The sequence below is a fragment of the Prinia subflava genome, chromosome 1 (genome assembly GCF_021018805.1).
Source record: "Prinia subflava isolate CZ2003 ecotype Zambia chromosome 1, Cam_Psub_1.2, whole genome shotgun sequence".
In the NCBI taxonomy this organism is placed as follows: domain Eukaryota; kingdom Metazoa; phylum Chordata; class Aves; order Passeriformes; family Cisticolidae; genus Prinia; species Prinia subflava.
This window is the reverse complement of record NC_086247.1, coordinates 125,628,630-125,655,553: the sequence shown is the minus strand read 5'-3', so window position 1 is coordinate 125,655,553 and position 26,924 is coordinate 125,628,630. Positions and strand designations below refer to the sequence as shown.

The window sequence follows — 26,924 nt, the reverse complement described above, 5'->3', positions numbered from 1 at the left end:
ACATGAGAGCACAGAAGACAGCAGCAGGACCTCACAGAGGTTTCTTGGGCAGTTTGAGAAATCCTCCTTGGGATTGTTCAACTTGCTCGGGGGCAACAAAGTACCCAGAACAAAAAGACAGCTTCCAATAGTCCAGGCAAGTACCCCACCTAAGGGCTCAGAGTACTAACCCTCAATTCATGTATTTATGGTCAAGTTATAAAATCAGAAAAACAGAGACAAGAATACAGATTGATAGACAGCTGAAAAACCCACAGTTGTACTGCAACTGAAAAAGTCTAAAAGTAAATGTGCATGCTACTCAAGAGTCCCATAAAAAACAGATTTATAAAAATCAAACAAAATTCAACACCAAAATCTGATATATATATATATGTATGTATGTATGTATGTATGTATCCATAGGAAAACATGAGGATTGATTTCTGTCTCCTAGGAAGTGCAGTGCTTACTTGTGAAGTGATTAGATGCTTTATTTGGACGTAAAAATAACTACAAGGATGTGCATTCAGAATAAGTTAATAAGTAGGTATGTCTTTATCACAGTTCTCAATACAACAATACCTATCTCTGCACTAGGTATTAATAGTTTGCAACATGTTTTCTTCAAACTAAAAGGTACAATGTACCAAAAGTACATAGTGCCTAAGAAAGTAATCAGCTAGTGAAAAAATCATAACGCTTTCAAGTGAGAGTCAGTTATTTCCCCAGTGAGTTGATTCAGATTTCTCAAAACTATTTGAGAAGCCTAGACATAAAATTGATTGAATTCCATTCTTCAGCAATAATCTTGAATTCTGACTTGAAGAAGCACACTCAGCCTAAGAATCTTAGTTAGCAGAATTAAGTGTTTGTTCTTTGCAGTATAAAATAGGAGTGGACCCATAAAGCTAATCAGTTGGTTCAGAAATGTTCACACTACCTTCATTTTTGAGTTTTACTTTGAGTTGTTTTAACACGGTTTCATGGAGTAAACACACACTTGCAGTCAGAGCATGTACCTCCCCATCCCCACATACCCCACACCTTTAAAAGGAATCCACTTTGCATGTTCAAGACTGCTCAGTGTTACAAACTGGAACATAATAAATATGGACCACTCTGAAATCCAAGAAGTGTATTCCTGCTCAGCACTGAAATGCTAGTGAAGATGCAAACAATAATACTATCTATGTACTCAGTGATGTGAGAGGTGATCTGGTTTTGGATATTGAGAAGTTAATATCTGCTTTAAAACTGACTTTTGGATGAAGCTACTTCCATCCACAGTGCATATAAAGTGATTAGAAACTAAGTAACGAGAACAGTTTTGCTAAAGTAAGGTGCCTAATGTCTGCGTTATGAACACTTTGACATGGAATGTTCTGTTCAGTCGTTAATATTTTTATTGTAATTTTATTTTATCCTGTCCAAGAAAATGGAAATTGAGTGTAGCAATGCCCTTTTAATATATCAATTATAGTCAGTAGATTGAAATCACTGTTATGTATGTATCAAACAAACATACAATTTCAATAATTAAAGAAGTGATAATGTCGCTTCACTACCATTAAAAGGATAAATGTCCTGTCTCCCTGTGTTCAGGAACAAAACAAAAAAAAATTGGTGAGCCCTTTACCCAGCAGCCTCCATCTCTTGAACATCAGGGCATAATACAGAATTGCAGTGTATGCAGAGGCTTAGTGCCTGGTGAGACTTTGCCTTACAGGGTATATTGGTAAGGCACACTGAGATACTGAGAACAAATGTCAAATTGCTAGAGCTCACAGAAATTGAATGCTGGTATTTATTGCTGCCTCTAAGCCATAAAAACGACTTTATTCCTAAACTTTTGTCATCGTCAAAGTCAGTTTAGCTGAATTAGAACTACAACGCAAAATAATGAACTATGTTGTAACTAGTGACTTAAAAATTACTGCTGATGAAATGTAAAAGTAAGATATTCAAAACTAGTACAAGGATCCCAACAGCAGTTGAAGTCCTGATCTTTATAAAGTCTGAATAAGCAGGAGAAGCAAGAAAATACTCTGAAGAAAAAGATAATTCTTTTTGTAGGATAGAGAAATAGAGGAAAACAAACAAATAAACAAACCCCAAATTATTTTCAAAGTCTGGTCTGTTCATTCGTCTGGTGTGAAGAGTGGCTTACAATCATTTGGACTTGCAGTCAAGTGCCACAATGCATAGTATTCAGATTCTCAGAGAAGAACAGCAATTATTATCTATTATTGGCTTTGTCAAGAGTTATATTTAATAATAAAATTTATTGAGTAAATGCATCTAATCACCAGGAAGCTGTATGAGCCCTGAAAAAAATGATCATGCCTGTGCAAGCCAACTACAGCATATGTATTCAAGGATTCATACAGCATTACAGCATAGTAACGTAAAATGTATATACAGATGCTCTTTTTATTCTCAAGTAATTTCCCTCACCTCTGGCCAAAGCTTGTTAAAAACAGGGCCCAATTATGCCCAAGTTTTATGCACACTGACATAAAGAAACATTATAAATGCTCAGGAAGCACTTTCCAACTCCAAAATCTCCAACTAGTTCTAGACTGAACGTCCCAGCAGCACACAGTGCCACATGGTGTGATTAGTCTGCTTAACAGCTAATATCTGAGCCAGGTTTGCAAGTATAGAGACTGCAATTGGCAGTACATCTTCCTTTGTACCCTTGTGGCACTGCTTCCCATCAGAAAAGCTAAAGGCACAAGAAAGGAAATATCTAAGAACTGTCTATCCCTTTTCTTGACAAGGTCAATTATATAACCGAGTTGACACTATGGAGCCAGATAGCCTGTATCAATCTGCAAGCTTACCTTGGCACACAAACTTCAATTCCTTGGCATCTGTAACGGTGGTTCTTTTATCTGACCTCTTCTTTTCTGTCCGACGGTGGCTACGTCTTTTCTTTGTCTCTCCCCAAAGATTTGATCCACCATGCATGCTTGGGATGTTTAGAATGGCAATTCCCTCCAGGGAGATATTGATTAAGTCCAGCTGAATTCCATCACACTGATTAGAAAAGAAGGATAAAAAAAGAAAAAAGAAAAAGAGAGAGAAAGCAGTAAGAGAGAAAGCAAAATCTGAATGTTCTTTTTCTCAGATATTTCTCTTCAGCAATTTATCATTCTCAACACTGCTAATACTTTATTCATTGTTTACATCTAAGAGATAACTTGTATGTGAAAAGGAGGCATGAGATAAGAACAGATCATCATTCAGAAGGTAAAATATGATTGCTATTTAGCTTTTAATTGCCTTAGTAAGGGAACATTTGGTACTATCTTATCTGATACCTGTTCACTAACCCAAGTGAAATGTATTTCTACCTTCACTACAGCTATTAGCAGAAAAACATTTATATTACCAAAATTTCTTTATCAACAACTGGAGTTTTTGTTGTCTTTTCCAGCTAAATTTTCTGCCTTATGATTTTGCAATAATACGTGTCACTCTCGCAACTGAGCCCCCTCCACAGCAAATGGATTACAAAGTCCCTGCAGGCAGAGAATTCACAGACTTATCTAAGCAAGCCCCAGGAGCACAGAACATCACACAGGTATTTGTTTCAATTCAAAGGCACAACAAGCATATCAGCACAGGGCTGTGGCTGACTAGTAGCTCCTAACACAAAGAAAATGCGTAGAAGTGGTAACAACAATTCCTGATGAGGCTGCAGCAATTCTTACCCCAGAACCTTCACCAAGCAGTTCTCTGAAATATGCATCATTGCTAAGGGAAGACATAGGATGTGGAGCTAAAGAAGAGTCATCAGTGATCTAAACCCTTTCCAAGATTTACTGGACACACAGGAGTAATCTTAGTTCCTTTAGTGACGGAATTAGACCCAACTTGTGTCATTGTTTCCTACAGCAGACCTGGACATTAAGACATTTTACACAAGTACATTTCTTTGCTAAATCTGGCCTACAATTATATCTTATAAAGAGACCATATTTTTCACTTCTGGAGAATGGCTTAGGGATCTCAACATATCAGCCTGCCCAGTGACAAACTGCAGCATTTTCTCAGGTGGTTGAACCCCAACATTTGCAAACACAGTTCACCTGAGATATAGGGATGAGATAGCTTGATAGCATACACCTAGCATTCACTGGCTGTAACTTATTCAAGCTAAGTCCTCCTCTCTACCAACATTAGGAAGTTCTTAACTTAAAATGTGTCAAAAGCCCGAAGAACTTCCACAGGAGAAAATAAACTGCAAATTCATATTACTACAGTGGAACCTGAAGGTGGAAAGCAAAGCATCCAGTTCTACTCATCAGTTCACTGAATCAGCCAGAGTTGCCTCCTGGCTAGAGATGGATTAGCCTCATTTCTCACAACATAGACAGTGTATATTGACGGCCTGATAGGTCATAGGGACCACAGTGTAGAGCAGAATATTTTTAAAACATTTGATCCTACTCCTGCAATCTCCTGCAAGCTTGTAGAGGATCCAGTGATCCATTTCAAATGGATGAAGGGTATTATTTTGCAATTCCAATACACAATAAGGGAGAAAACTGGAAAAATAACTAAAGATGCCTCAGCAATAGTCCACTGACATCTTGCAGCTTGCTGTTCTGTGGGTCACTGGCATGTTTTCTTCTCTGCCTAAGCCTTTACCATAGCTTTGAATAAGAAAAGCCAAGTACTACTCAAGAATAACTGTGAATAATTGTTTATTCTGAAACTTTCCAAGATCATAAAACAGAAGTGTATTATAATGCACACACATCTTAATTCTTCTAAGAAGAGCATAATCTGAAGAGAGAACAATTTCAACACTAAGATTTCCATTTCATATTTGCTCTTCAAGAATCAAATTTTAAACCTGGGGATTATATTCATACAGGGAAGCCTTTAAAGTCAAAAGGCATATCTGGAAGTGAACTGGCAGTCATAGGCAAGTACTGTAATTGAAAGTGTAACTTTTTAGTAACACTTTTCTTACAAGAATAAAGGCCTAGGTTTTCACTGTCATTTTTGGAAGCAAATTTGTGTTTTTCCCCAGTATTTTATATGTATTAAATAAATACTAAGATGATTTATTTTGCTAAAAATTCTGCTCATGTGTATGCTCACTTACTGCTATACATTCTAGATAAACAGATATTAATTTCATAATTAAAAGTAATCTTGTGTAAATACCCTGCAGGCCTCAATGAATCAAACACATACTGTGTGTCAGGCCTCCCACTGTCTTCAAGTGGAATGTACTGGCTGGATAATTAGATAGTACATATTTTTTAACCTTATTTGCATGCATATTATATCTTTTGCACACTGACAAGCAGCAGTAACAACAAAAGTCAGATTACCACAGGGAATTCCCACAAAGAAGTCTTCATTTCTTATAATTTGCAGCCTAAATTAAAATAATTTGATCTTTGACAAGGATGAAATGTCAAGCAGAAGGGGGTCCTCTAGAAGCCACGGCCTGTGGCTTCTGAAATCTGCCTAATTTATGTCAGTCACTTCTTAATACATATTTAAGTATTACACGAGAAAGATGATAAATATGCAATCTGACACCTTTGGTATTTCCCTGCTGTTAATTTATAAAGGTCTGGCGTCCCCCAAACTGACTGGAATTATTTAAATAAAAGAAGAATTGTGAAATAGGATGGTGCAGGGTCTAGCTTCCATTTTCACTCAATATTGAGCACAGCAGGTAGTTCACTAAGACAATTATGTGACAAGGCCTCAGAGTCCCCCAGTGATGAGCAACTTTCTGAATTAGGAAAGGAGCATTTCTTTTGTTCATACACAGACAAAAAGTTTGCCCTACAGGTAGCTCTGCATAGTTCTAACACATTTATATACTACAAAAACAAAACACACGTGTTCTGCTCCTTCTCTTTTATTTCAAATAATGTAATGATGCTGTTAAAAACAAAAGCATGCTTTTAGAATGTGGAGTATGCCTATCTAGACTAAAAAGAAACACTAGCTCTTCTAACTATTTTTTGTCTTCTTTCCTGGCCTCATTCACTTCTTGGGTATTACTGTTTATATCTTATTTATCATAGCAATTATTTTCAGATCATCCCTCTGTTGAGAAAATACATATCTACACCCAAAAAGAGCTGATATTAAGGCTTTGCTGTGAAACCAACAACATCAGGCAAGTGTACAGGAATGTTTTAAACTCCTTTCCCTTACCCATTAACACCAGGTGTTACAGAAGGCTTACACTGCTCCCACTGTGTTTTACAGCATTGCAGGTATGGTCCATGCCATCCCTACTTGCACCTCATCTATACCTACTCTCATTAGTTATCTTTCACATACCTTTCCTTTTTTTTCTGAAGTGGAAATAAACTGCAAGTTCGCTAAACTGTAAAATCTTCAGCCTTGTTTACTGACACATTATTATTGAAAATAAATACTTAATTTTGTCCTAGGTTTTGTTTGTTTGATTTTGGTTTCTTTCCCTTTAGAACCTCTCCTCAACTTGCATACCATTTTGAAAACAAAAGTACATCTTATTCTGGATTACATAAGAATTGTGTCCAACTTTGTTCTGGATCTCACACTCACACAGAAGAAAACATACAGAACACGAATCAAGAATGTATGTCAGAAAAACCAAGCTTAATTAGGTTAGAAATGAAATACAAGGCTAAACAAATATTTGCCCAGAGAACATTTGATCACTGTCTCACAGCTCAGAGATACAGATCCTTAATCTTCTCAGGCTTTGTTCATTCAAAATTTGGCTGTAGAGCAAACACATTCTTTGTGCATTTTATTTGGAGTGAAATGTGGTCTGATGCATCAATCTCCCATTTACAGGGACATCCCCATGGGGCATCAGGTTAAAAATCAGACTATAATGTTCAAATAAGAAACACTAGATACAAGCATACTGGTAAGCACTGTAATTTACTCATTGTAAATAAATATGCAAATAACCACCTCTTCACAGTTCTTGTAAACTTTGGAAACTATGCTTTTTGTTCCTAATTGTATGACTAATGGTAGTGACCAGGATAGATGAAGCATATCTTCTTGTTTGCTTTGTTAACATTTAATGAGGTTAACATTTAATCATCCTTTCAATGGTTAAAATTATATGGCTAAAGTTCACATCTTAGTATGTATCAGGATATGTATGACTTTCTCTAGATAGCAATATTTTATTGGGAAAGCCTTGCTCTTCAACTTGTATTTAATCAAAAGGTACATTTAACTTGCAGTTTATTCAAATCTATTCAAACCGGTAAGCATTTCTTCCAATAACTAGTAAAATATTTTTCATAGAACATTTCCTTAAGCACATGTATGTGAAGCACTCTCATAGGAAGAAAGGGTGATTTTTTGTTAGTTTTTTTCCTAAGGCTTTTGGTGGGGTTTTGTTTTATTTTTATTATATTTTCATCTAACACATGAGGAGCAGGTTTTCTCTTCAAAGAGAAACATAACAGCATAACAGGCAAGTGTGGCACTGCTGGTCTTACAGTTTCAGTCTCAGTATGTTTTGCTGCTGTTCTGCTACCAGGTCCATGGTCCCTTCAGATCATTTCAGACTTCACCCTTTAGGAGGCTTTGACTGGACTCTCCTAGCTCCCACCACATCTCTCTGACTGCCTCATGCTACTATACAAATACTCCACTGATACATGCAGTTTCTCATTACTACTGGAAAGGAAGAGCACCATAATCCTCTTGAGAAACTATTTCATTTTTTAACCTAAATTCTCAGGTTTGTATCCTCACTGATTTCTCATTTTTTTATGTACTTATTCATAAACATCAGATGCCTAAATAGTTTATGTCATTTAGCCACTTATTCTAGCAGCCATCAAAGTGGCAGTGGCACATTATTTTAAATTCCTATTTTGTCTGTAAGTATCCTGTGTCTTTTGAGTTAATGTTCAATGTATAATGGAAAGATGACCCCTTGTACAGAGAGAAAAGCTATTTAATGAAGGGGAATAATTCAAAAAATATATATATTCTTTAACCTTTATTCAGAAAAGTAAGTACAATTTTAGGGAATTGAGTTTTAAAGGTTATAAAACCTTGGGACCTAGAAATAATAAGATTTTTTTTTTATTTTAATCCTGCAGCAGCTCTCACTCCCTTCAACAGTCTTTCATTTTTTCATCTGACCTAGCCACACTCCCTATTGATTTCTAATGTTATACTTCACCTCTTGACCTTGTCTACTGTATTAAGACTTCACTAATCATCAAACTGAACTTTGTTCCAGTGTGCAGGGCTACACTACAAATAGACATGATAAAAATAATATTTTGGAATATAGGGTGGAAAGGATGTGCACTGCTTTTCCTTGTTGGATTCAGGCACTCTGCACCCTTGCTCCCTGCATTTCAGCCGAACTAGTGACATTTCAAGGACAAAGGCAACAATTAGTTTCTTACTTCTATTTCTACAGATTCATGCAGCTTCTTACAGGTGGCTGAGAAAGTTTCCGAAGTGCCAAATTCAAAATACCAAAATTTGTTCTTCATTCTGAAACAAGAAAAAAAAAGAAAAGAAAAAAAGAAAGATCTTATTCACTATCAATATGTGACAAAAGTGATCATCCTGTCTTCCACTATAAGTAATGGCAAAGGCTTGGGAACATGTGACATCCCATTTGAAATAGATGAGCTCATAATTTTCAAAGCTTAAATGTTGGTGTCAAGTTGTATGATATCCCCTAAAGGGATAACAGGAATGTGTTGAACTGACAGGTTCAAATGTACCTTTGACTTTTCTTTTTCAGTGACTATCAGAATATTTTTTGTCACTTAACCAGTGACATGCCTCAGAAAAATGTATCGATTTTATTTCATGTCTTACACCTACTATATGATTTCTGACTCACAGTTAACATTTTTATCCTGCAGAGTAGTAGAATGTGCAAGCAGGGCAATCCCATCATGAACAAGAGCCAAGACAAAAATGTAGCTTGCCTTAAGCTAGTTAAAAGTAAAGGCAAATGCCTGTTGTAGACGATGACAGATGAGACACTAGAAGAAAATAAAAATTCCAAATCTAACAATCTTTAGATATTTTGCAGTAGGAGAACTGTATTACCAGGTAATTCACTCATAGACACATTTTAAATGAGCAATGAGACCTACATCTTGAAGTTCATTAACAGGTTCCACAGGAAAATAAAACTGAATTAAATGCCAGTAAATTGCTTAGTTTATCATGACAGCAGGCAGAATTTACACTTTTTTCTTTTTAAATACATAAAGACTGCACTTCTGTTTTACCAGATTTATTGCATACTGTTAAATACAATCAGGATGCCAACAGCACCATTTCAAATAAGTATGTGTACTTTTTGTGAACTCCTGTGAATAATTATTATTCTGTAACAAAAAAAAATAAGCTGAACAACCACAACAAAAGACACTGAATTAGAATTCATTATTCCCACTTAGGAATCAGATATGAACACAGTTTCTCCAGTTGTATAAACTGTTCTCTGACACAGGCACAGCACGTTGTGCTTCTAACTCGAAAACAACGCAGTCTGCCTGAGCTAGAAGTGGAGCAGAATGAAACATAAACGACATGACCGTAAAACATGTCAAAAGCACAAATCCTACTTTTAATGATTTCAAATTACATTTAAAAGACTACTTAATTGTTGCTAAAATCTACTTAATGACTCTTAAAATCACAAAGTAAGAAGAGGTATTGTAGTACTGGCCATTCACAGAAACCTGTTTGTATAAGAGCCAGCAACTCCTGGTGTAGCATCAGAGAGGCGTAAAGATGTCCAACCTGGCAGCCTACACAGAGTCGGGAAGAGAAGAGTAATAAGGAAACGACACACTTCCAATGAAAACATTTACAGGAATTTCCAGAGGTTTTTACACAGAAAAACTGAAAATATTTGGAAACTATTTTTGAGAGCCTGCTCTCAGATAAACGGCATATTCTCAAAGGAGCACTAACAACCAGAAGGGTTCAGGCCCAATTCAGGTCCAGATTTCTTGGGTCTAGGAGTGGAAGTGATCTGACATATGTTCCTTCTATACCTGCAGTTTGGCTAGCATACTGCCATACTGACCTGGGATCAAGTGCTCTATTTATACCAAAATATATAAAGACATTTAGAAACCTTTTGTTTCCAAAGAAATGTGAATTTCCATTGGGTGTCTTTGGAAAATCTGGATGCAGCTACCTTCCCACTTTCTACACAGGGATGATCAATTTAAAAACAACAACAACAACAACAAAAAGAAAAAAAAAGGAAAAATCCCCCAACAAACCAAAAACAAAACAAAACAAAAAAACCCTCACCCCAAAACAAACAAATAAACCCAACAAAACCAAAAAAACAAACAAAAAAACCCACACCCAACTAAACTCCCAAAACAAACAATGAACCACAATAAAACCCAACAAAACCCCCAAACAAAAAAACTCAACAAAACAAGAAGACAAAACCTTGATGTAAGTATTCGTAAAAATACTTTGTGATGTCTTTTGATCCTATTATTAAGATAAAAAGGCCTTTGTGTCTTCTCTTTTGATAGCCTTTTGTTTTGCTATTCAGTTACTTTTTACCCCGAATGCAGAATATTTTGTTTTTATTTGAAAGACTGCTTTAAATTGACTCACTTATTAGCACTCTATATAAAAAACTGTTTGACTTACAGTAAGTTAAAATACACATATATTTCTGACTCATTCAGAATACAGTGTGTCAAATTCAGATGTTTTGAGCTCAGCCACACAAACCCCAGCACTGTAAACGCCCTCAAGGATTACTACAAAATTTAGATCTGTACATCTAAATCTTGTAGAATCTCATAACAGAAGATTAGGTAAATATTTCAGGTGAGGTTTTGATTTCTTGTAATTTAAATATAACCTATAATATTCTATCAGGCTGAAAAATGTGTTGTGAGCCTGTTCTGCATTCACCAGTAGACTCTGTTTTTGAGCACAGAAAGACAACTTACTTGACAGCTTTTCAAATACATAGATGTACATACAAAAAAATTATGCTCTATTTTCAAGTGATTTACCAATTTCCTTTAAAAGCCATGAAATAGACTAAATTTTGTGGTTTTATTCAAATGCTCTATATCTTTTATTGAACAGAAGATTGTATTACAACTTTCACAGAGATACAAAATGGAGTTAAAGAACTCCAGAGACATTATACTGGAATTTTCATAAGGAAGACAAGTCTTATTATTCTAATAAATACTCAAATTTTTCTAATATTAAAAAAAAACCCCAAACTCTAGTTCATATTTTCCACTTGCATTCCTGTTTCAAAGAGGTAAAGCTCATGTGCTTATCAATACAGCAGCAAACAGAAGATTATTGAGCTACTCTCATGGCCATTCTAATTTCTTCCATAATGTAACTAAATTTTAGATTGCTAAACAAATACATATTTAATGACAATTTTGCCACATTAAAACTGTAAGAAACTGGATCACAGGCTGCTGTCATGCATATTTTCTCTCTCTCCCAGAGGAAATGATTTAGACTTTTCCCAGCTTTTAATAAGAGATGACCAAAAGTAAGTTTGAAGTCTGCACCTTTTTTACAACACTTGTTTTGATGGAATAGGATAAGGAATGGATTACTCTAGAGGAAAGGATTTTTTCGTCTGTTTGTTTTTTCGCATGCTTTGAACTAAACTCTTAAAAACTTTACAACATAAAGAAAACATCAATCATGATTAAAGGCTGACCTATACTGCTATTGTATGTATGTCAAAATGTACAGCCTATGGGTATGACAAAACAAAACTGTACTTCAAGAACCTAAACACCTTTTATGCTGGCAATGTTTTGGCAGTGGCATTTGGCAAAAATGGCACATTTTCATGTATTGGTCAATTTTCTGCTATGTGGAATGATCTTCCTTAACAGGGATGAAATAAATTTGCATGACAGTTGTGAGAGACTGAAATGTTCATGGTTAATGAATCATACAATTGGCCATTTGCAAAAGCAGCAGGTGCTTTGCTGAGGCCAGGTTTGCATCCCCCAACTGAAGAGGAGGAGGAGAGGTTTTGGGTGTGTGGTGGTAAAACCTAGGAACAGCCCAGGTGCAGAGGGGGTGAGCGACAGAGGAGGACCACAACAAACCAGTCTGTTTAGCAACAAGCTGGGGTTTGAGCCAAGTAAGCGAAGAGGCTGGTAAGAAGCAGATCTCGCTATATGAGATAATGCTTTTATCATGCCAATGTCTTCAGTTACGTAACTTGCTCAGGCATAAAACTCTGGTTGTGGGGAAGTACCAGGACATGCAGACACAGGCCTGAAGGTATTTGTCCCTTCTGATGGGAAGTAACCAGCTCAACCAAGCCAATGTGAGAAGGAGCTATGATGTCTTGGAAGACGTCATAAACCATGAAAGATCCCCAAAGTGTCCCAGACTCATTTCTGGGGCCTTCCCCCAGAGGACTGAACGTGATCCACAGTGTTTCAATACACAGTGTTAAAGTCCCACCCCAGGGGAGGTACCTTGGGTGTTCCTAACCAAAGCTGAACATGTATCAACCCACTGAACTATATGTTTCAGGGCCTTCCTCACCCCTGACACATCAAGTCTGTGACCATCACTTCAACAGAGCTACAATCAAATCTCACCACTGGATCCAGGGGTGGTGATATCTATGGGTGGTGGTACCTCTGTATGCATAAACACCGGTCATTCCGGGTCATTCACTCTAATCTGCCCCAAGGGATCTGTTAACAAGAACCTCAGTTACTCTCACCTTCAGGGCCAGGCTGTAACAACATTACAAATGGGCTAATACTGCCATTTCTTACAGCATTTCTATACTGTGGATAAATATCAGACTTACAAACTTAGATATGTCTCTTGGAAAAGTTCAGAACTAATATTTGGTAATCAAGGCAAAATAATCAAAATAGTCTGTGATACGGGTTTGCTCCATTATCCGTTAATCAGAAACCCCCCTACTGCTAAAACTATTTTATATAACCTTTCTGATTAAGCAATTAAAAGGCATGTCATTGAAAAATTGTCCTGTATTTAAAAATGGAAATAGTAAATACTTTATTCAACACCTGAAGAGCATCTACACTTCATTGCAGTATAAACACTCTGTCAGAACATGTGTAACAATGCACCAGTTATGGGCTGCTAATAAAAGGTCACAATAAAAGGAGTACCTTTAACTTAACTAACAAATTCTTATTCTGCATTTACGGTCTTCACTTAGGCCAAGAGCTTATTGCTACATATGCAAGTTTTTCATGCTTTTAGTTCATCCTACTCACATTTCTTCTATTTATTATTTATATTTATTATATTTATTTCCACTTTAATTATGCAGTGTCAAGCTTCAATGACTTCAGCTAGAATTTCTACATCAGAAAATTTCTGTTATTTTTGTAAAATGTCAGCTGAAATACTTTGACCATTTTTGAAAACAACTGGATTAAAGATGTGTATATTTGCTTATATTAAGAGTTTGACAACATACACTTTGAACTGTTTTAATACAGCTACACTTTCTAAACACAGATTTAAAATTTAGCATAAGAATGGCCTTGCATCAAGAATATGCCTCTAGCCATCTGCATGAAAATAAATACAGATTTTAACCATATTATGACCACTTGGAAAAAGACTTTGGGAAGCCTTTATTTTCCATATTCCTTGGCAGAGAAACAACATTTTTTTTTTCTCCAGTTCTGTCAACTTTTATCCTTTAATCTATAGTAGAAAATTTCTACCCAGAAAATTCTTCATTCTTCCAAGGTAAATTCCTTAAAAAGTCCACTGCCAGGAGCAACTTCTAATACAAATCTGTGTAAGAATGTCTGCTCATGGACAAGCAGAACTTTAATTCCTTCAGAAGGCATACTGTTCCCCAAAATATAATCTCTTAGCACACTTTCTGAAAATACTTTTTTAAAGACTATTCCAACTTTGTTGCAAAAGCACTGTTTCTTTGTCAGTAAGTGTCAAGAGTTGATCTCAATCTATATCATAAACTCATAGAATTTTCAGCATAAAGCTCCCATTCTAAGAGCAGCATTCACGAACAACAATGTTCAGAATGTAATGAATTTAGAAAAGAAAATTCTATGGCAGGGAAAAAAAAGTAGCAAAGAAACCATAAAGAGTAGTTGCTTATCATCTCATCCACCACAAGTCTGGAAGGTGCTCAGAGACACACATTCATGCTATGTATTTCAAAGGAACAGGTCTCTTTACTTCCCTTTTCTCCCTTGTTCACTCTTTTGTTCCAAGCAAATGTGGAATAATGTGTAGAACCACCTCTGCAGGGAACCAAAAATACCAGGAAAGTGTACTGAAATTGAGGTATATTTCCACAGTGGAGAAACTGTGAGAAGTACAAAGGAAAAAAAAAAGGGTTGACAAGTATATGTGAAAAAAGAGGAGGTCATCATCAGAAAATACAAAGAATGAGGAAAAGATAGGAACTTAATTCCAAAATGCATTGAAGTTCTGCAGCACTGGAAAAGGTATGATGATAAAATACAGAAAAGAAGAGAGACCTAAGGGAGACCTAAATAAAAACACAGATTTCTTAAGTTTGACAATACAGATAATAAGGTCTAAAAATGAAACGAGGAGTATAGGAAACATCATGATGGGCAAAAAAGCTGAACATCTCTTCCAATATTCTGCCACTGACACTGGTTATTACCAGACACCATGGAGGGTAGTATAAAACTCCATGTAGTATACAGCTGGAAATAATCTAGCTCTGTGGAAGGTTTACTATTATTTATAATTCTATCTAAATTGAAATTCTAATTCTATTCTTAATTGAAAAACACTACATTCAGATTAGGTATAAAGAAGAATTCTTTTATGATGAAAGTGGTGAGACACTAGAACAGGTTGCACAGGAAGCTGTAGATGCCCCATTTCTGGAAGTGTTCAAGGCTAGGCTGGATGGGGCTTTGAGGTCTGGTCTAGTGGAAGGTATCACTGCCCATAGCAAGGGAGTCAGAATTAGATGATCTTTTAAGGTCCCTTCCAAACTAAAACATTCATGATTTCATTTCAATTTATGGATACTTACACCACAAAGCAAAATGAAAGTGATTCCTAATGTATGCGGGGAAAAAAAAGTCTTTTTTGGAAAAATAAGCTTACTAAGGTGTGTTTGAAGTTGCTGCTTTTGTTTTAATAAGTCCCAGCCTGCAAGACATATATTGAAGAGCAAGTGACAGATGCACTCTTCTCTGGGCTGGCTGAATGGCAGGGCCCAGAGACTGATGGCGAATGGTGCCACGTTCACTCAACATCCCTTCCTCAGTGATGCTCCCCGGGGATCAGTGCTGGGGCCAGTCCTGCCTGCTACCTTTATTGGTTTGGATGAGGGGCTTGAGAGCACCTTTAGAGGATGACACCATGGGTTGGTGCTCTGATCTACTGGATGGTAGGCAGGCTCTGCAGAAGGACCCAGAATGATGGGCCAAGACCAACAGTGTAAGGTTCAACAAGACCAAGAGCTGGTCCTGCTCTTTGGCCACAACAACCTGACGCAGCACTACAGCCTGGGGCACAATAGCCAGAAAATGACCCAGCAGAAAAGGACCTGGGGCTGCTGGTCAACAGCTGCTGAACAAATGTGGCTGAATGCAGCTGCTGAGTGCAGTGTGCCCAGATGGCCGTGAGGGCCAGGGGCATCCTGGACTGCATCAGAAACAGTGTGGCCAACAGGACCAGGGAGGAAGTTCTTCCCCTGTACCTGGCACTGGTGAGCCACACCTCAAATGCTGTGCTCAGCTCTGGGATCCTCAGTTCAGGAAAGACACTGAGGTGCTGGAGCAAGTCCAGGAAAAGGCAACAAAGCTGGTTTGGAGCACAAGTTCTGAGAAGAGCAGCTGAGGGAGCTAGGGTTGTTTAGCCTGGAGCAAAGGATGCTAAGGAGAGACCTTATCACTCTCTACAACTCTCTGAAAGGACGGTGTAGCTGGAGGATGGGGGTGGAAGGAGGTGTCAGTGTCTTTTCCCAGGCAACAAGTAATAGGACAAGAGGACCTGTGTCAAGCTGTTGGACATTAGAGATATTTTCTTCACAGAATGGGTGATTAGATACTGGAAAGGGCTGCCCAGGGAAGTGGTGCTCACCATCCCGTGAGGTGTTTAACAAATGACTGGATGTGGCATTTAGTACCATACCCTAGACACTGTGGTGTTTGGTCATAGGTTGGATTCAATCATCTGATGATCTCTGAGTTATTTTCCAAACGAATTCATTCTGTGATTCTGTGAAGTAAAAATTTACAGCATATTATATGTCACAGAGATTGTACTTTGTATTTCTGGTGATAGAAATATGTGTATACATTGAATACTACCTTATTAAATACTCAATACTGTATAAAATAAATAAAACACTAGTTGCTAAAAAATATTTCAGTGTTTTGTACAATTCAATATATAGAATATTTTTACCAGATCTCCCACAGGAGTTTTCAAGAGACAACATATTTTCCATCTTTTCTTACAGTTCATAAATCTATTATCTAGGTAATTTTATACTTAGGTAAAAATGATTTCATTGCAGCACATAATATATATTAATAAGAATGTATGACTTTTTCTAATGTTCTTTTCTTTCTACTTCTGTCTTAACAATCATATAATTCCTGTTCTTCTTTATAATGAATCATACGCAAAGGTAAGGAAATAGCCAGGGAGATGCACATCCATAAGAGATTTATGTGTGACTTGCATGATTTTAATAGAGACATCTTTGTCAATTTTTTCCTTTTTCCATTACCAACTGTAATTCTGGCAAATCTAAGTGCTAATCTCCTATGGTACAGAGGATAAGCAGAGGCCGTATAGATAACTGTAGAAAAGCTAAAATCCTCATAGACCAGTTCCAGTTTTACACAATAAATAAGATTTTCACATATAAAATGATGCCACCCATGGCTGAAAAGCTACTTATACCACTAAGTATACTGTGAGATCATTTTCCCTGACATTTATCAGTTCTACTGCTGCAAAGCTGAATTTGACTCCATTTTCTGTCATGCTTTGTAATAGTTTTGCTCTGTAGCTCACAGCTGTCTATGTAGTTGGGCTGCAGCCTCCACTGCCCACCTGCTTGTCCCCTGTTTTCCAGTGCTTTATCCAATTTTCTCAAAACTCTCTGTGGCTCATTCCAGCTGTAATTTTCATCCTTCCCCCTTGTCTATTCAGTTCTAGTCCTGCCTTCAGCTCTGCTCTCACATCTGGCCAAGAAACCACCCCTGGACACCTTGCTGTGACCATTTTCAGAAGTAAACACAAGTCATGAAAATTTGCAAAAGGGCCTTGCAGTACTTAGTGATTGGGGTATAAAAATGCAGATGACATTTAATGTGGATAAATTTAAAGTGAGGCATAGAGAAAAAAACAACAAAATAATTCTAATTTTACAAACAGAGATTAGCTCTCAGTGACTAAGTCTTAGGTTTACAAATAGCTGAATTAAACTTTCCCCAGAGGGATTAATGGAGGGGGAGAGAGGAAACCACTTCTTATCTTGGGCTCCAACTATTCATTTGGATTGAAATATTTCTACAGACAGCTCAGCAATAAATACCAGTCAATTCACAGGCTTCAGACAGGTACTGATGCTCCCAAATATCATCTGTTTTCTGTATATTTGCAAAAAAAAGGTGCAATGAATTCACTGGAGGTCTGTGCACTGTTTCCTGATTTCTTTGAGCTACAGCTCAGAATGTAATTTGTTCAGGTTTTGGAAGGAAACAGTAGACAGTCTGAAAGTGCTCACTCTCTATCACTTTTTTTGTGGTAGAACCAAAAAAAAAAAAAAAAAAAAAAAAAAAAAGCAGCAACACAAGAGCAACACCAGGTTGATAATCATATCCACAAGCCACAATCTTATGTGCTATGAAACCTGTTCTTGTTTTATTGTGATGCTCTTCTTGCATACTCTCCTTACACTACAAACTCCAACAGAAGCGTACTACTAACATCTGTATGGAAAATCTTGTCCACAGAAAAGTGGTTTACTCAACCAAGACTAATTACTGGAGGTTAACCTACAGCAACTGCTACAAAACCTAGCTATTATAAAAAATTGTGATATCTGACTGACATAGTTTACAAGCTATTTCTCCATGAAAGACAGTACTGTTTATGGTCTGTGATTGTAATATCTGTTTTAAATATGGATTTCTGATGCTTGCTTTTGAATATATTGTTTTAACAAATTCATTGGTAAGCCAAAAAAAAAATTTAAGTTTCTCAAAATATTCACTTAAAAAGTGTCATCATTATAGCTGATATTTAATCTGTCATTTTGCTCCCCTAAATAAACATAATAAACATTTCTGTTACACTTCTTAAATCCTTCATGTCCATTCACCATCATGAAGATTTCTGCTCTTAACATTTTACCTATTTTTATGCTTATATTTCGCCTCAGTTTCTCTCCCAAATTCCCTAGTCTTGGGAGCAGATGCTGAGGCACCAATGACTCATTAATCTCAAGAGGGTTTTTTATCACGAACAAAAATAAAGTCTATGAACAGTTCCACATTTACCAGCCTTGGTCATACCAGAGAATCAACAAAGCTCATTAAAAAAAAGCAGAAAAAAGCCAAAAAGGAAAAAAAAAAGGCAAAAAAGGTCCTCTTTCTATATATTAGAATAGACCTATTATCTCAGAGCAAGCAAACAGATCTCCACACTTTATCTTTTTATTACGTTAGAGGAATAATACAATATTCCCTTCCCTCACCCAGTAATATGGATATGTAAAAACAGACATGACACTAGGTACACTAAGTAGTACTTGTAAGATATTTCAGAGGTTCAGGGACAGGTTGAAGGAGGAACTCCTCACTGGCTGCTTCACATACAAAACTGTAACTTTGTCTTAGAAAATTAGCAAAGTAACAACCATTTAGAGCACTTTTGTTTCCCTGTAAAGCAGGGGATGGTACATAATTAAATAATCTTTTTCTCTAGCCCATACTTTAACTCACTGAAAAACTGAAGTATCTCAATACTTTCTATTCGATTCTTGCAAACAAAAGTCCCTCCATTAGAATAAAGGACTTGAAACTTGAAACCATGCTTTATACCACTCACAAGTAGGACACAATGAGATTAGGTGAGGGGAAAAAAAAAAGCACCATCAATGCTGTAAGGCAAACAATGAGCATCTCTTCTGTGACACAGGAGAAAATCAGACTGTGTAGAAGACCTATGACTTAATTTTTCTCCTTATTATTCCTCCAGAAATATTTAAACCTTACAGGTTTAAACTTTTGCGGGTCAGAATCTGTCTCTCTGACTGGGATTCAGAGTTTAAAATTATTTTTTCTATTGAACAGCTGTTTATGAGTTTAGGAAGTCTCACCCATTTCAAGTGTTATTGTCTCCTGATTCCACCTTTATAAGAGCACCACTTCTAAGAAGGAGATGGTTTGCCTGGGGTTTAGTTCAACACCACACTTCAGCATGTCTATGGATTTGTCTGCCTGTGAGGTAGGAACACACTGTATTTCCCTCCAAAACAAAAGACATCTACTCAATGAAACTGAAGATGTGATTTACCAGGCCTAAGTAAGCAGAATTTCTCTCCAGGCTTCATCGAGAGAAATAACTGGTTCTCCACTGACTATTCTGAGAACACTGACATCTAGTTCATATGTGGGTAGACCCTTTTGAGTCCTAGATTAAGCTCTCTAATCTCAAACTGAAAACCTATCTTGTTTCAAAACCCCTAACCTAGACAGGAGACTGTTCTCCCAAGCCCTTCAGCATAAAAGAAGTCTCATTATTTCTCACTTTACTTGCTAGAAGCCAATTTACAAAGCATATCCTTGCAAGTCCTTAGGTAGGACAATATATCTAAGTACTCCCATACCTATGGATTTTAGTAACTTACCACAGAAGAATCCAATATCTGAACCCAGTCCACCTGTGTTTCCTGCAGCCCATTCAATTCAGAATAAGCTGTCCTTTTCTCTAGTCTCACCTTCAGGGAATTTTCAAATAAGCATATAACCAGTCTTTCTCTTGGGGAAATGCATGGACACTCTGCTACCTGCTTTCCTACAAAGGGTTACAGCACCGCTGCTGGATCTCAGGTGCAGATCATTCAGGAGACAACAGGCAGGTGGAAGAGAAAAGCTTCATTCTCTTTGTGAAAGACGTTCACAGTTATTAAACAACTGTATATTACTTTCTATTTTGTTGAGTAGGATGGGATGAGTTTTGCTTTTAAAAGGCCACTGATTTTTTAAAAACCTGAAAATATTATGATTAATGCTATATTTGTGAGTCTATATTTTTAGGCAACTTTTTTCCCCTGAAGATTGAACGCAGTCATCAGCTGTGGTTAAAAATGCTGTTCTGTAAATGTGCAGAGACTTCAGAATGCATTTTTAGTGTGACAGAAGGTCTTTACTTAGTAGAAATCAGGACTTAGCATTGAAAATGCACATGGTAGCTGTATAAATAATAAATTCTACTACTATAATTACTTACCATCTTATCCTTCACAATAAAAATTTAGAAAACTTTCTACATTGAACAGTACCTTAAAGGACAAGGCAGGTTGCCAGGCAGAGAGTACAGCTAAAAGAGTTTAGTGGTTTTGGTCCTCTGTACAAAGCTGTGTGACTAAGGATCACTCCTCCAAAACCTCTGCTGGGTTATCAGCAAGTAACATATACATATCCAACATGTAATCATTTCACTTATTAGATGGCCATAGTGAGAACACTTATTCTTTAATTCTGTGCTCCATTAAAATTCAAAATACATCCAAACAAGAAGAAATCAATTAATTTTTCTAAAGCATATTTAAAATAAATATGTAAAATGTTTCTTTATGTGCCTTCCATGGAATGTCCTTGTGATTACATACAGTCCACTTTGAAGAAGTCTATACAGACCCTTTTGACAGGAATATACACAAAGATCACTTTAAGAAATCTGCCCTTCTAATTTTTATATGCTACAGGACTCATAAATTTAGCACCAGTGTCTACTAGGATTCTTTTCTGCCAGAGAATTGGTGAGGAATCAACCTTTATGGGTGATAACTCTAAGCTCTCAAGCCTAGTAATTAGACCTGTGCTTCTGCCTAAATTATATTTAGTCTAGTTCAGTGCCTTTGATTTTACGTTTTACACTACAGTTCCATATTGCATTTCTAATCATTACTTCACCCCAGCTTTTTAAAATCTCTCACAGCTCCATGCTACCAGCTGTTGTTTTCTTTCCTAATGCACTTCACTCGCAAAGAAAAAAAAACCAAAAAACTAAACCCAACAAAAACCTCCCAGATTTAGATTTCTTTGAACCTCATCCTTACTCACTGCTTTTCAGCTCCTGAAATAAATGGAAGTAATCATTCTGTGCTTTAAATTCAATAATACTTTAGGACTTAAACCTGATAAGGAAATTGAACACGGTGAATGACAATACTGTGATGTCATTTGGGGGCAATGATCTGATGACATGACTGTCATTTGGAGGCATTGATTTAATTTCTTCAAATTTGCATAATTTGGACTCTATTTCAGTATAAAATTTCATATTACTAGGTGACATAATACTTTGCTAGCTAACTAGCTAAGCCAGATCAACCAACTCGTAAATGAAAATTAAAATATATCTCATCTATAATTTGTTCTAGTTCAATCATTCTATAGATTTAATTTAAAAAGTAACAACAAAAACCAACTCCCAATGACAAAATAAACAAAAAAGCTTATATTAAATGGACATATTTTTAATCACTTCAAGTTATTTGACATACAGAAACCATCAGCTGCACAGCTTCTGTTAATATACATGCACAGCTTTTTTTGAACTGTGAATACTCAATAACAAATTTCAAATTATCAGCACATAAAATGCTGTTTCACAGTTTGCTGTAGCTACAGGAGAGCTGTAGGTAACACTTCCACTGACACTTGTATAAAGTCACAGAAGTTAGCTTGCAGGCTTGTCTTTCTTTCAAAAACCCCAGATTTTAAGAGTGTATTAAAGCCTAAAAGCCTAGCATCTAAAACAGGTCTGCAAAACATATTCTGCCATAAACTTTTTAAGGCTGAAGAAAAGTAAAGGGCAGGTGAACTTTTTCAAATCTTAACGAACAAAAAAGCTTAAAGAAACCATATATGAAGCAGTCTGTAAAAATTTCTGCCTGTGACTTCACAAAAGCATGTAGTAAATCCTTACATTAAAGCTTATTGTGCTGATTACAAAACAGATACTTAAAATAAAAAATAGGTTCTATTAAAGTTTTTCAGTTTTTCAACAGCGAACACACATTAATCCACCACTTTTCATGCTCATGTATATTGCAGAACTAGCATGCACTGAAATCTGTAGCTTTTCCATAGGTCCTGAGCATCAGTTCACAAGCACAAAGAGGCAGTAAAAAGTATTATCTTTGTGCTAAGTCCTAATGACTTCTACCTCACAGTAACACAACTTTTCTGTTCAGGGCTTTTCCCAGAGACTGGGAAGATACTTGAATATTTTTTCTTCCCATCAGTTTTCAGCTATGTAGCATGGTGTGAAGGCTGAATCAAATGTCTCAGCATAGAGTTAAAGGACTTAGCTGGTAGGAGAGCTGGCATAAAACACATGCAGGATTTGAAATGTAACTTCCAGATGTAAAAGATGCATATTTCCACATTTTTGTGAGATCCCTAGAGCTGACTGTAATTTTAATTTTCAAGTAACATGTTTCTGTGTTATGATATAAGCAGCTTATTAACCAAGTCTAACTCTCTTCAGAGAAGGGAATGGGGAGGAGGGAAAAAGCCAAGCCTGTATAGTTAAAACCGTACTGTTTGTAACAAACGAAAGACTATTACGTTAAAGCAGAACCGAACAATACCTTCTAAGGAAAGGTCTTATCTTTGCAAGTGGACTTCCAAAAAATATTCCTGCACAATTTTCCTAAGTAGTAGCTATAGACTGTGTGCTGGGAATTAATATAAAATTGTGGCTCTATCTCTAAACAGGAGTATTATCAACTACCAGCTCTGGTCTTCTAAGTTTCATTCCAAAGAATGATTTTGGCAACATAGTTTTTACATTTACAGCCCTAAAACACCTGACAGACATTTGTATAAATCTACAACTTTTTCCAGATAGGTTATCTCTAGGAAATAAAAATCATATTAATAATTTCTTTAAATGTGTCTCTGTATGTGGCAGTATGCTCAGGAGCATTTTTTTAAGCTTGCCTAATTTTGAAAATACTTAATCCCAGCTTGCTGGAAGCTTAATCCTAGCTTGCTTTTTCTCTGAGTTGTTTCTTGGAGCTAGAGTTCATTTGCTGTGAGCATGAAGTATCATGGGCAATTGTCACATGATAAACTACTGTTTTCATCCATCAAATATTAAAGCTGCTCACTGCTGACCTTGAGCAGCACTTACACTGCCAGAGCCATGGCCCTTTTCTAAGTCAGCAGGGTACAGCTGGCACAAATTCAGCCAAGCAATCAGATTCATACTCCTTCACAAAAGTTAAGTCTTTTAAAAATGTTGTGTCTCACACAGCACAACCAGACGCTTGACCACGCTTGAGAAAGGTGTCCAACACCTGACTGCTCCTATCAAGGAGTATTACCTGCTCACATTGATTTGCAGCAAAGTATTTCTCAGTAAGCATTTCCACTTAACATTTACTCTCATGGAACCTGTGTAGTGGGAGATATTTATGAGTTGCTTTCAGCTTAAAAATAAATCACCTCTAATTCCTCTAAGCGAAATCAATCAAAAGTCTTTAAAAAATGGACTGGTTGTTTGGTCGATTCTGGCAGAAAAGTAAACAGCACTTCAGCTTTTCTCCACCATTAAGGTCTAAATGGCCTAGAAAGTAAATCAATATCTCCAGTCAGCCCTCTGGCTATTGTTTAGCCAGTAGATATGGATTTTCTCTAGCTTACTGCACTCCTTCGGGACTAACCTGTAATCTTCAGAGAGTAATAATAAGTTCATTATCTAGTTCAGCTCTCTGTTGTACATTTAAATGGACCACATCCATCAGCAGCACTTGTTAAAGTTAAAGGACAATGACATCCCATTCAACCTATTTCACAATGAAATACTTGCAATACCTGATGGAGAAAATTATTATAAAAACCTTATTTGTTGTCAGGTTATTAAAAATGAAATATCGCAAATGAGTTAAACAGTAAATAAGGATTTTTCCTTATGTAACACTGTTTCTTTGTTAATGAGTTAAATTGTGGTAAAGTTTATTTATGTCATACATCATGCAATCTTTCATTATTCATATCAATCTGTTTCAAATATTTCTGGTTAAATACCACTACAAAGCAGGCAGCTGTCAGAACCAATCAGTACTTTTTTATCATTCTTGAGCTACCAGATGTTTGCTGGACTAAAAGGATTTCCTCTCCCTTTACCTAGAAGTGCACAAGAAATCTCTCTCATTTTTAAACACTGAGTTTTAAAAGGCTCCACTCTCAGATCACAGGACCCATGCTCTGCTCTCAGCTAAAACATTCCAGCCTCTGATCTGAGCACTGTTTTACTGTGTATGCACATTGTATCTGACAAACATACACATTCCATCATAGCAAGACAAATAAAACGTTGATTTTACATCTTTTACATGGAACATCAACAAAAACTACCAAGTAGCAGCTATTCTGTAGATGATCTTAGTATTAAAAAAACTTAGTGAGTATTACTACTTAGTAGCTGTTATGACTAGTTCTGTACTGTAAATTATGCACACAAAGAGTATTGTCTGCTGGGGAATGTGCTGCATTTTATCTACAGCCTCATGTTCAGCCCTCAGAGGGGTTACAGGAATATTCATAAAAATCAGAGCCGCAACTGCCACAAGTTCTTTTCTCTAATTCAAGAATTATGAGGAAGAATGAAACACAAAAAGAATGGGGACTATGGCTCTATTCAGGCAAGGGGTTTGAAGAGCAACAGCTTCTATAATAAGTAAGCTTTTACAATAACCAAGCTTTTTTTTCCTTTCAGAAATGCCTATCTGGATTTCAACCACATTTAGGTGAGTGACAGTCTCCAAATAAAAAGAAGAGCTGATAGCGTCCTAAATAAAGATTAAGGAATTGATCCTTAAAATGGATCTTCTAAATTCAGAGGTTAAGTTCAAACAGCAATGCTATATAGAAGGACAAATGGAACTTCACGACATTGGAAATTCCCAAGATGCAGCTTTAGTTTTCAGTGAGCTGCTGTCGGTACTGGGATCACCACTAGGTGACAGCTGGAGAGCACCCAGAGTTCCCCAGCTCTGGGGACAACTCTGTTCTAAAGAAATTCTCTTGGTTTGGTGAAGTTTTTAGACCACTCCACCTAGAACTATTATGAAAATCAATAGAATTTAAGTTCCTAAGTACATGTTACTTTGAAAATATCTGTTAATACTGTGTGAAATTATGCTTATACAGTCTAAAAATGGAGCTTTAAGGTCTTCTCAATGTCACTAATCTTTGGCAGAGAAAAAGGTCTGATGGAAAGACAAGACAAAGAGATAAAAGCCATAGAATGGAGTGCCTGAAAAAGCATCCCAGAAAGTGTCCTTCCAAAATTCTTCACAAATGTTGGTTCTTGTACTCACTCTTATCGGTATGCAAGTCGTAAATCAAAAATAAGTATCTCCTCTACTTTTTCACAGGACTCAAGGGTTCACATTATCCCCAAGTGATGCAATCAATATTCTAGGAAGGTTTATTTGTTTGCTTTTGTATTGTTACTGTGGGATTTTGTTCCCCTCGTTATGTTTGTTCTCATGGAACTGTAACGGCATTGACTTGTGAGACAATTCTTTCATCAGCTCATTATGTTGACTGATAAGCATTTGTAGTCTTCATTCCTATGAATTCCAAATCTACCTACTTGCAGCTTCTGTGCCTTTGAATGCCTTCATCTACTAAAAACCCAACCTTTTACAATTTTTACAAATGACTAAGATTTCATGCAGATACTTGCTATGGTCATCTCATAATTTAGTCTTCTCCTTTTTATGATAAATGACAAGTATTGAACTCTTTTGTATCTTCTTCTTTAACAATTTCTTTCTTTAAAATTTTTGCAGCTCTTTCAGAAACCTTTGCAATCTCCAATGTTCTTTTTAAATACTGTGTATTAGGATTGCATAAACCAGCATTATTCTCATGAATACACATGAATTTTAAAAAATCACCTTCCTACGTCTCACTCCCCTGCTCATAAAGCCAAAGCCCTTATCTCATCTTCAAGCCACAGAATCACTCTCAAAATCTCCTGTTCAGCTCATTATCAGGCATGACCATCTAGTACTTTGCTAAGTCATTGTTCTTTAAAATAAAAGTTCATCATTCTCCACATGCTCTAGCTCTGTGTTTTCCAGATAATTCACCCTCCATTTAGCTGTTTTTGAAACAATTTACCCACATAACTGTTGACATTTCTCCAGTATTACTTGACAATCTTCTAATTTTTACATGACAGCTTTGCTTTCAATGTTTTCTTACAGCTCTCTGACAGAGACATTATGCTCTACCATAAGAAATAACTAAAGTCTGTATAAACTGGGCATAAAAATACATAATAGCAATTATTTCTATGAATTAGTTTGTGTAGACTTCAATAACACACACATAAGCAACTACTAAAACCAAAGTAAAATTGTCTTTCATGTAGCATGTTACAGACTCCTTCCAGTCAATATATTTTTAATCTCCTCTTACGTTAAAAAGTGCTGAAACCTAAATCCAGTTAAAGAAATTAAAACCTTTAAGATATCTCTCTGATATACTATCTTCTGTGTTCACTTCTGTATCCTTATCTCACTCCTATTTAATGCTAGTTTTGTGCAGGAACTAAATCGTCTACACAATCATGGAATTTGGGCATTTTTAATACTTTCATAACCTAATAGCTACTAAGGAAACTTACACCCCAACATCTTG

The 26,924-nt window shown here is 36.4% G+C and overlaps 1 protein-coding gene across 1 annotated transcript in view; it reads right to left on the bottom strand.

The window, feature by feature from the left end:
- The window catches only part of DGKB (diacylglycerol kinase beta), a 333,490-nt gene that overhangs the window by 72,396 nt on the left and 234,170 nt on the right, over positions 1–26,924 (bottom strand). Inside the window, exons 22-23 of the mRNA XM_063411359.1 lie at positions 8,403–8,493; positions 2,826–3,021 (exon numbers count right to left, since the gene is read on the bottom strand). Of these exons, the coding sequence (XP_063267429.1) occupies positions 2,826–3,021; positions 8,403–8,493 (287 nt within the window). The remainder of the gene's footprint in view (positions 1–2,825; positions 3,022–8,402; positions 8,494–26,924) is intronic.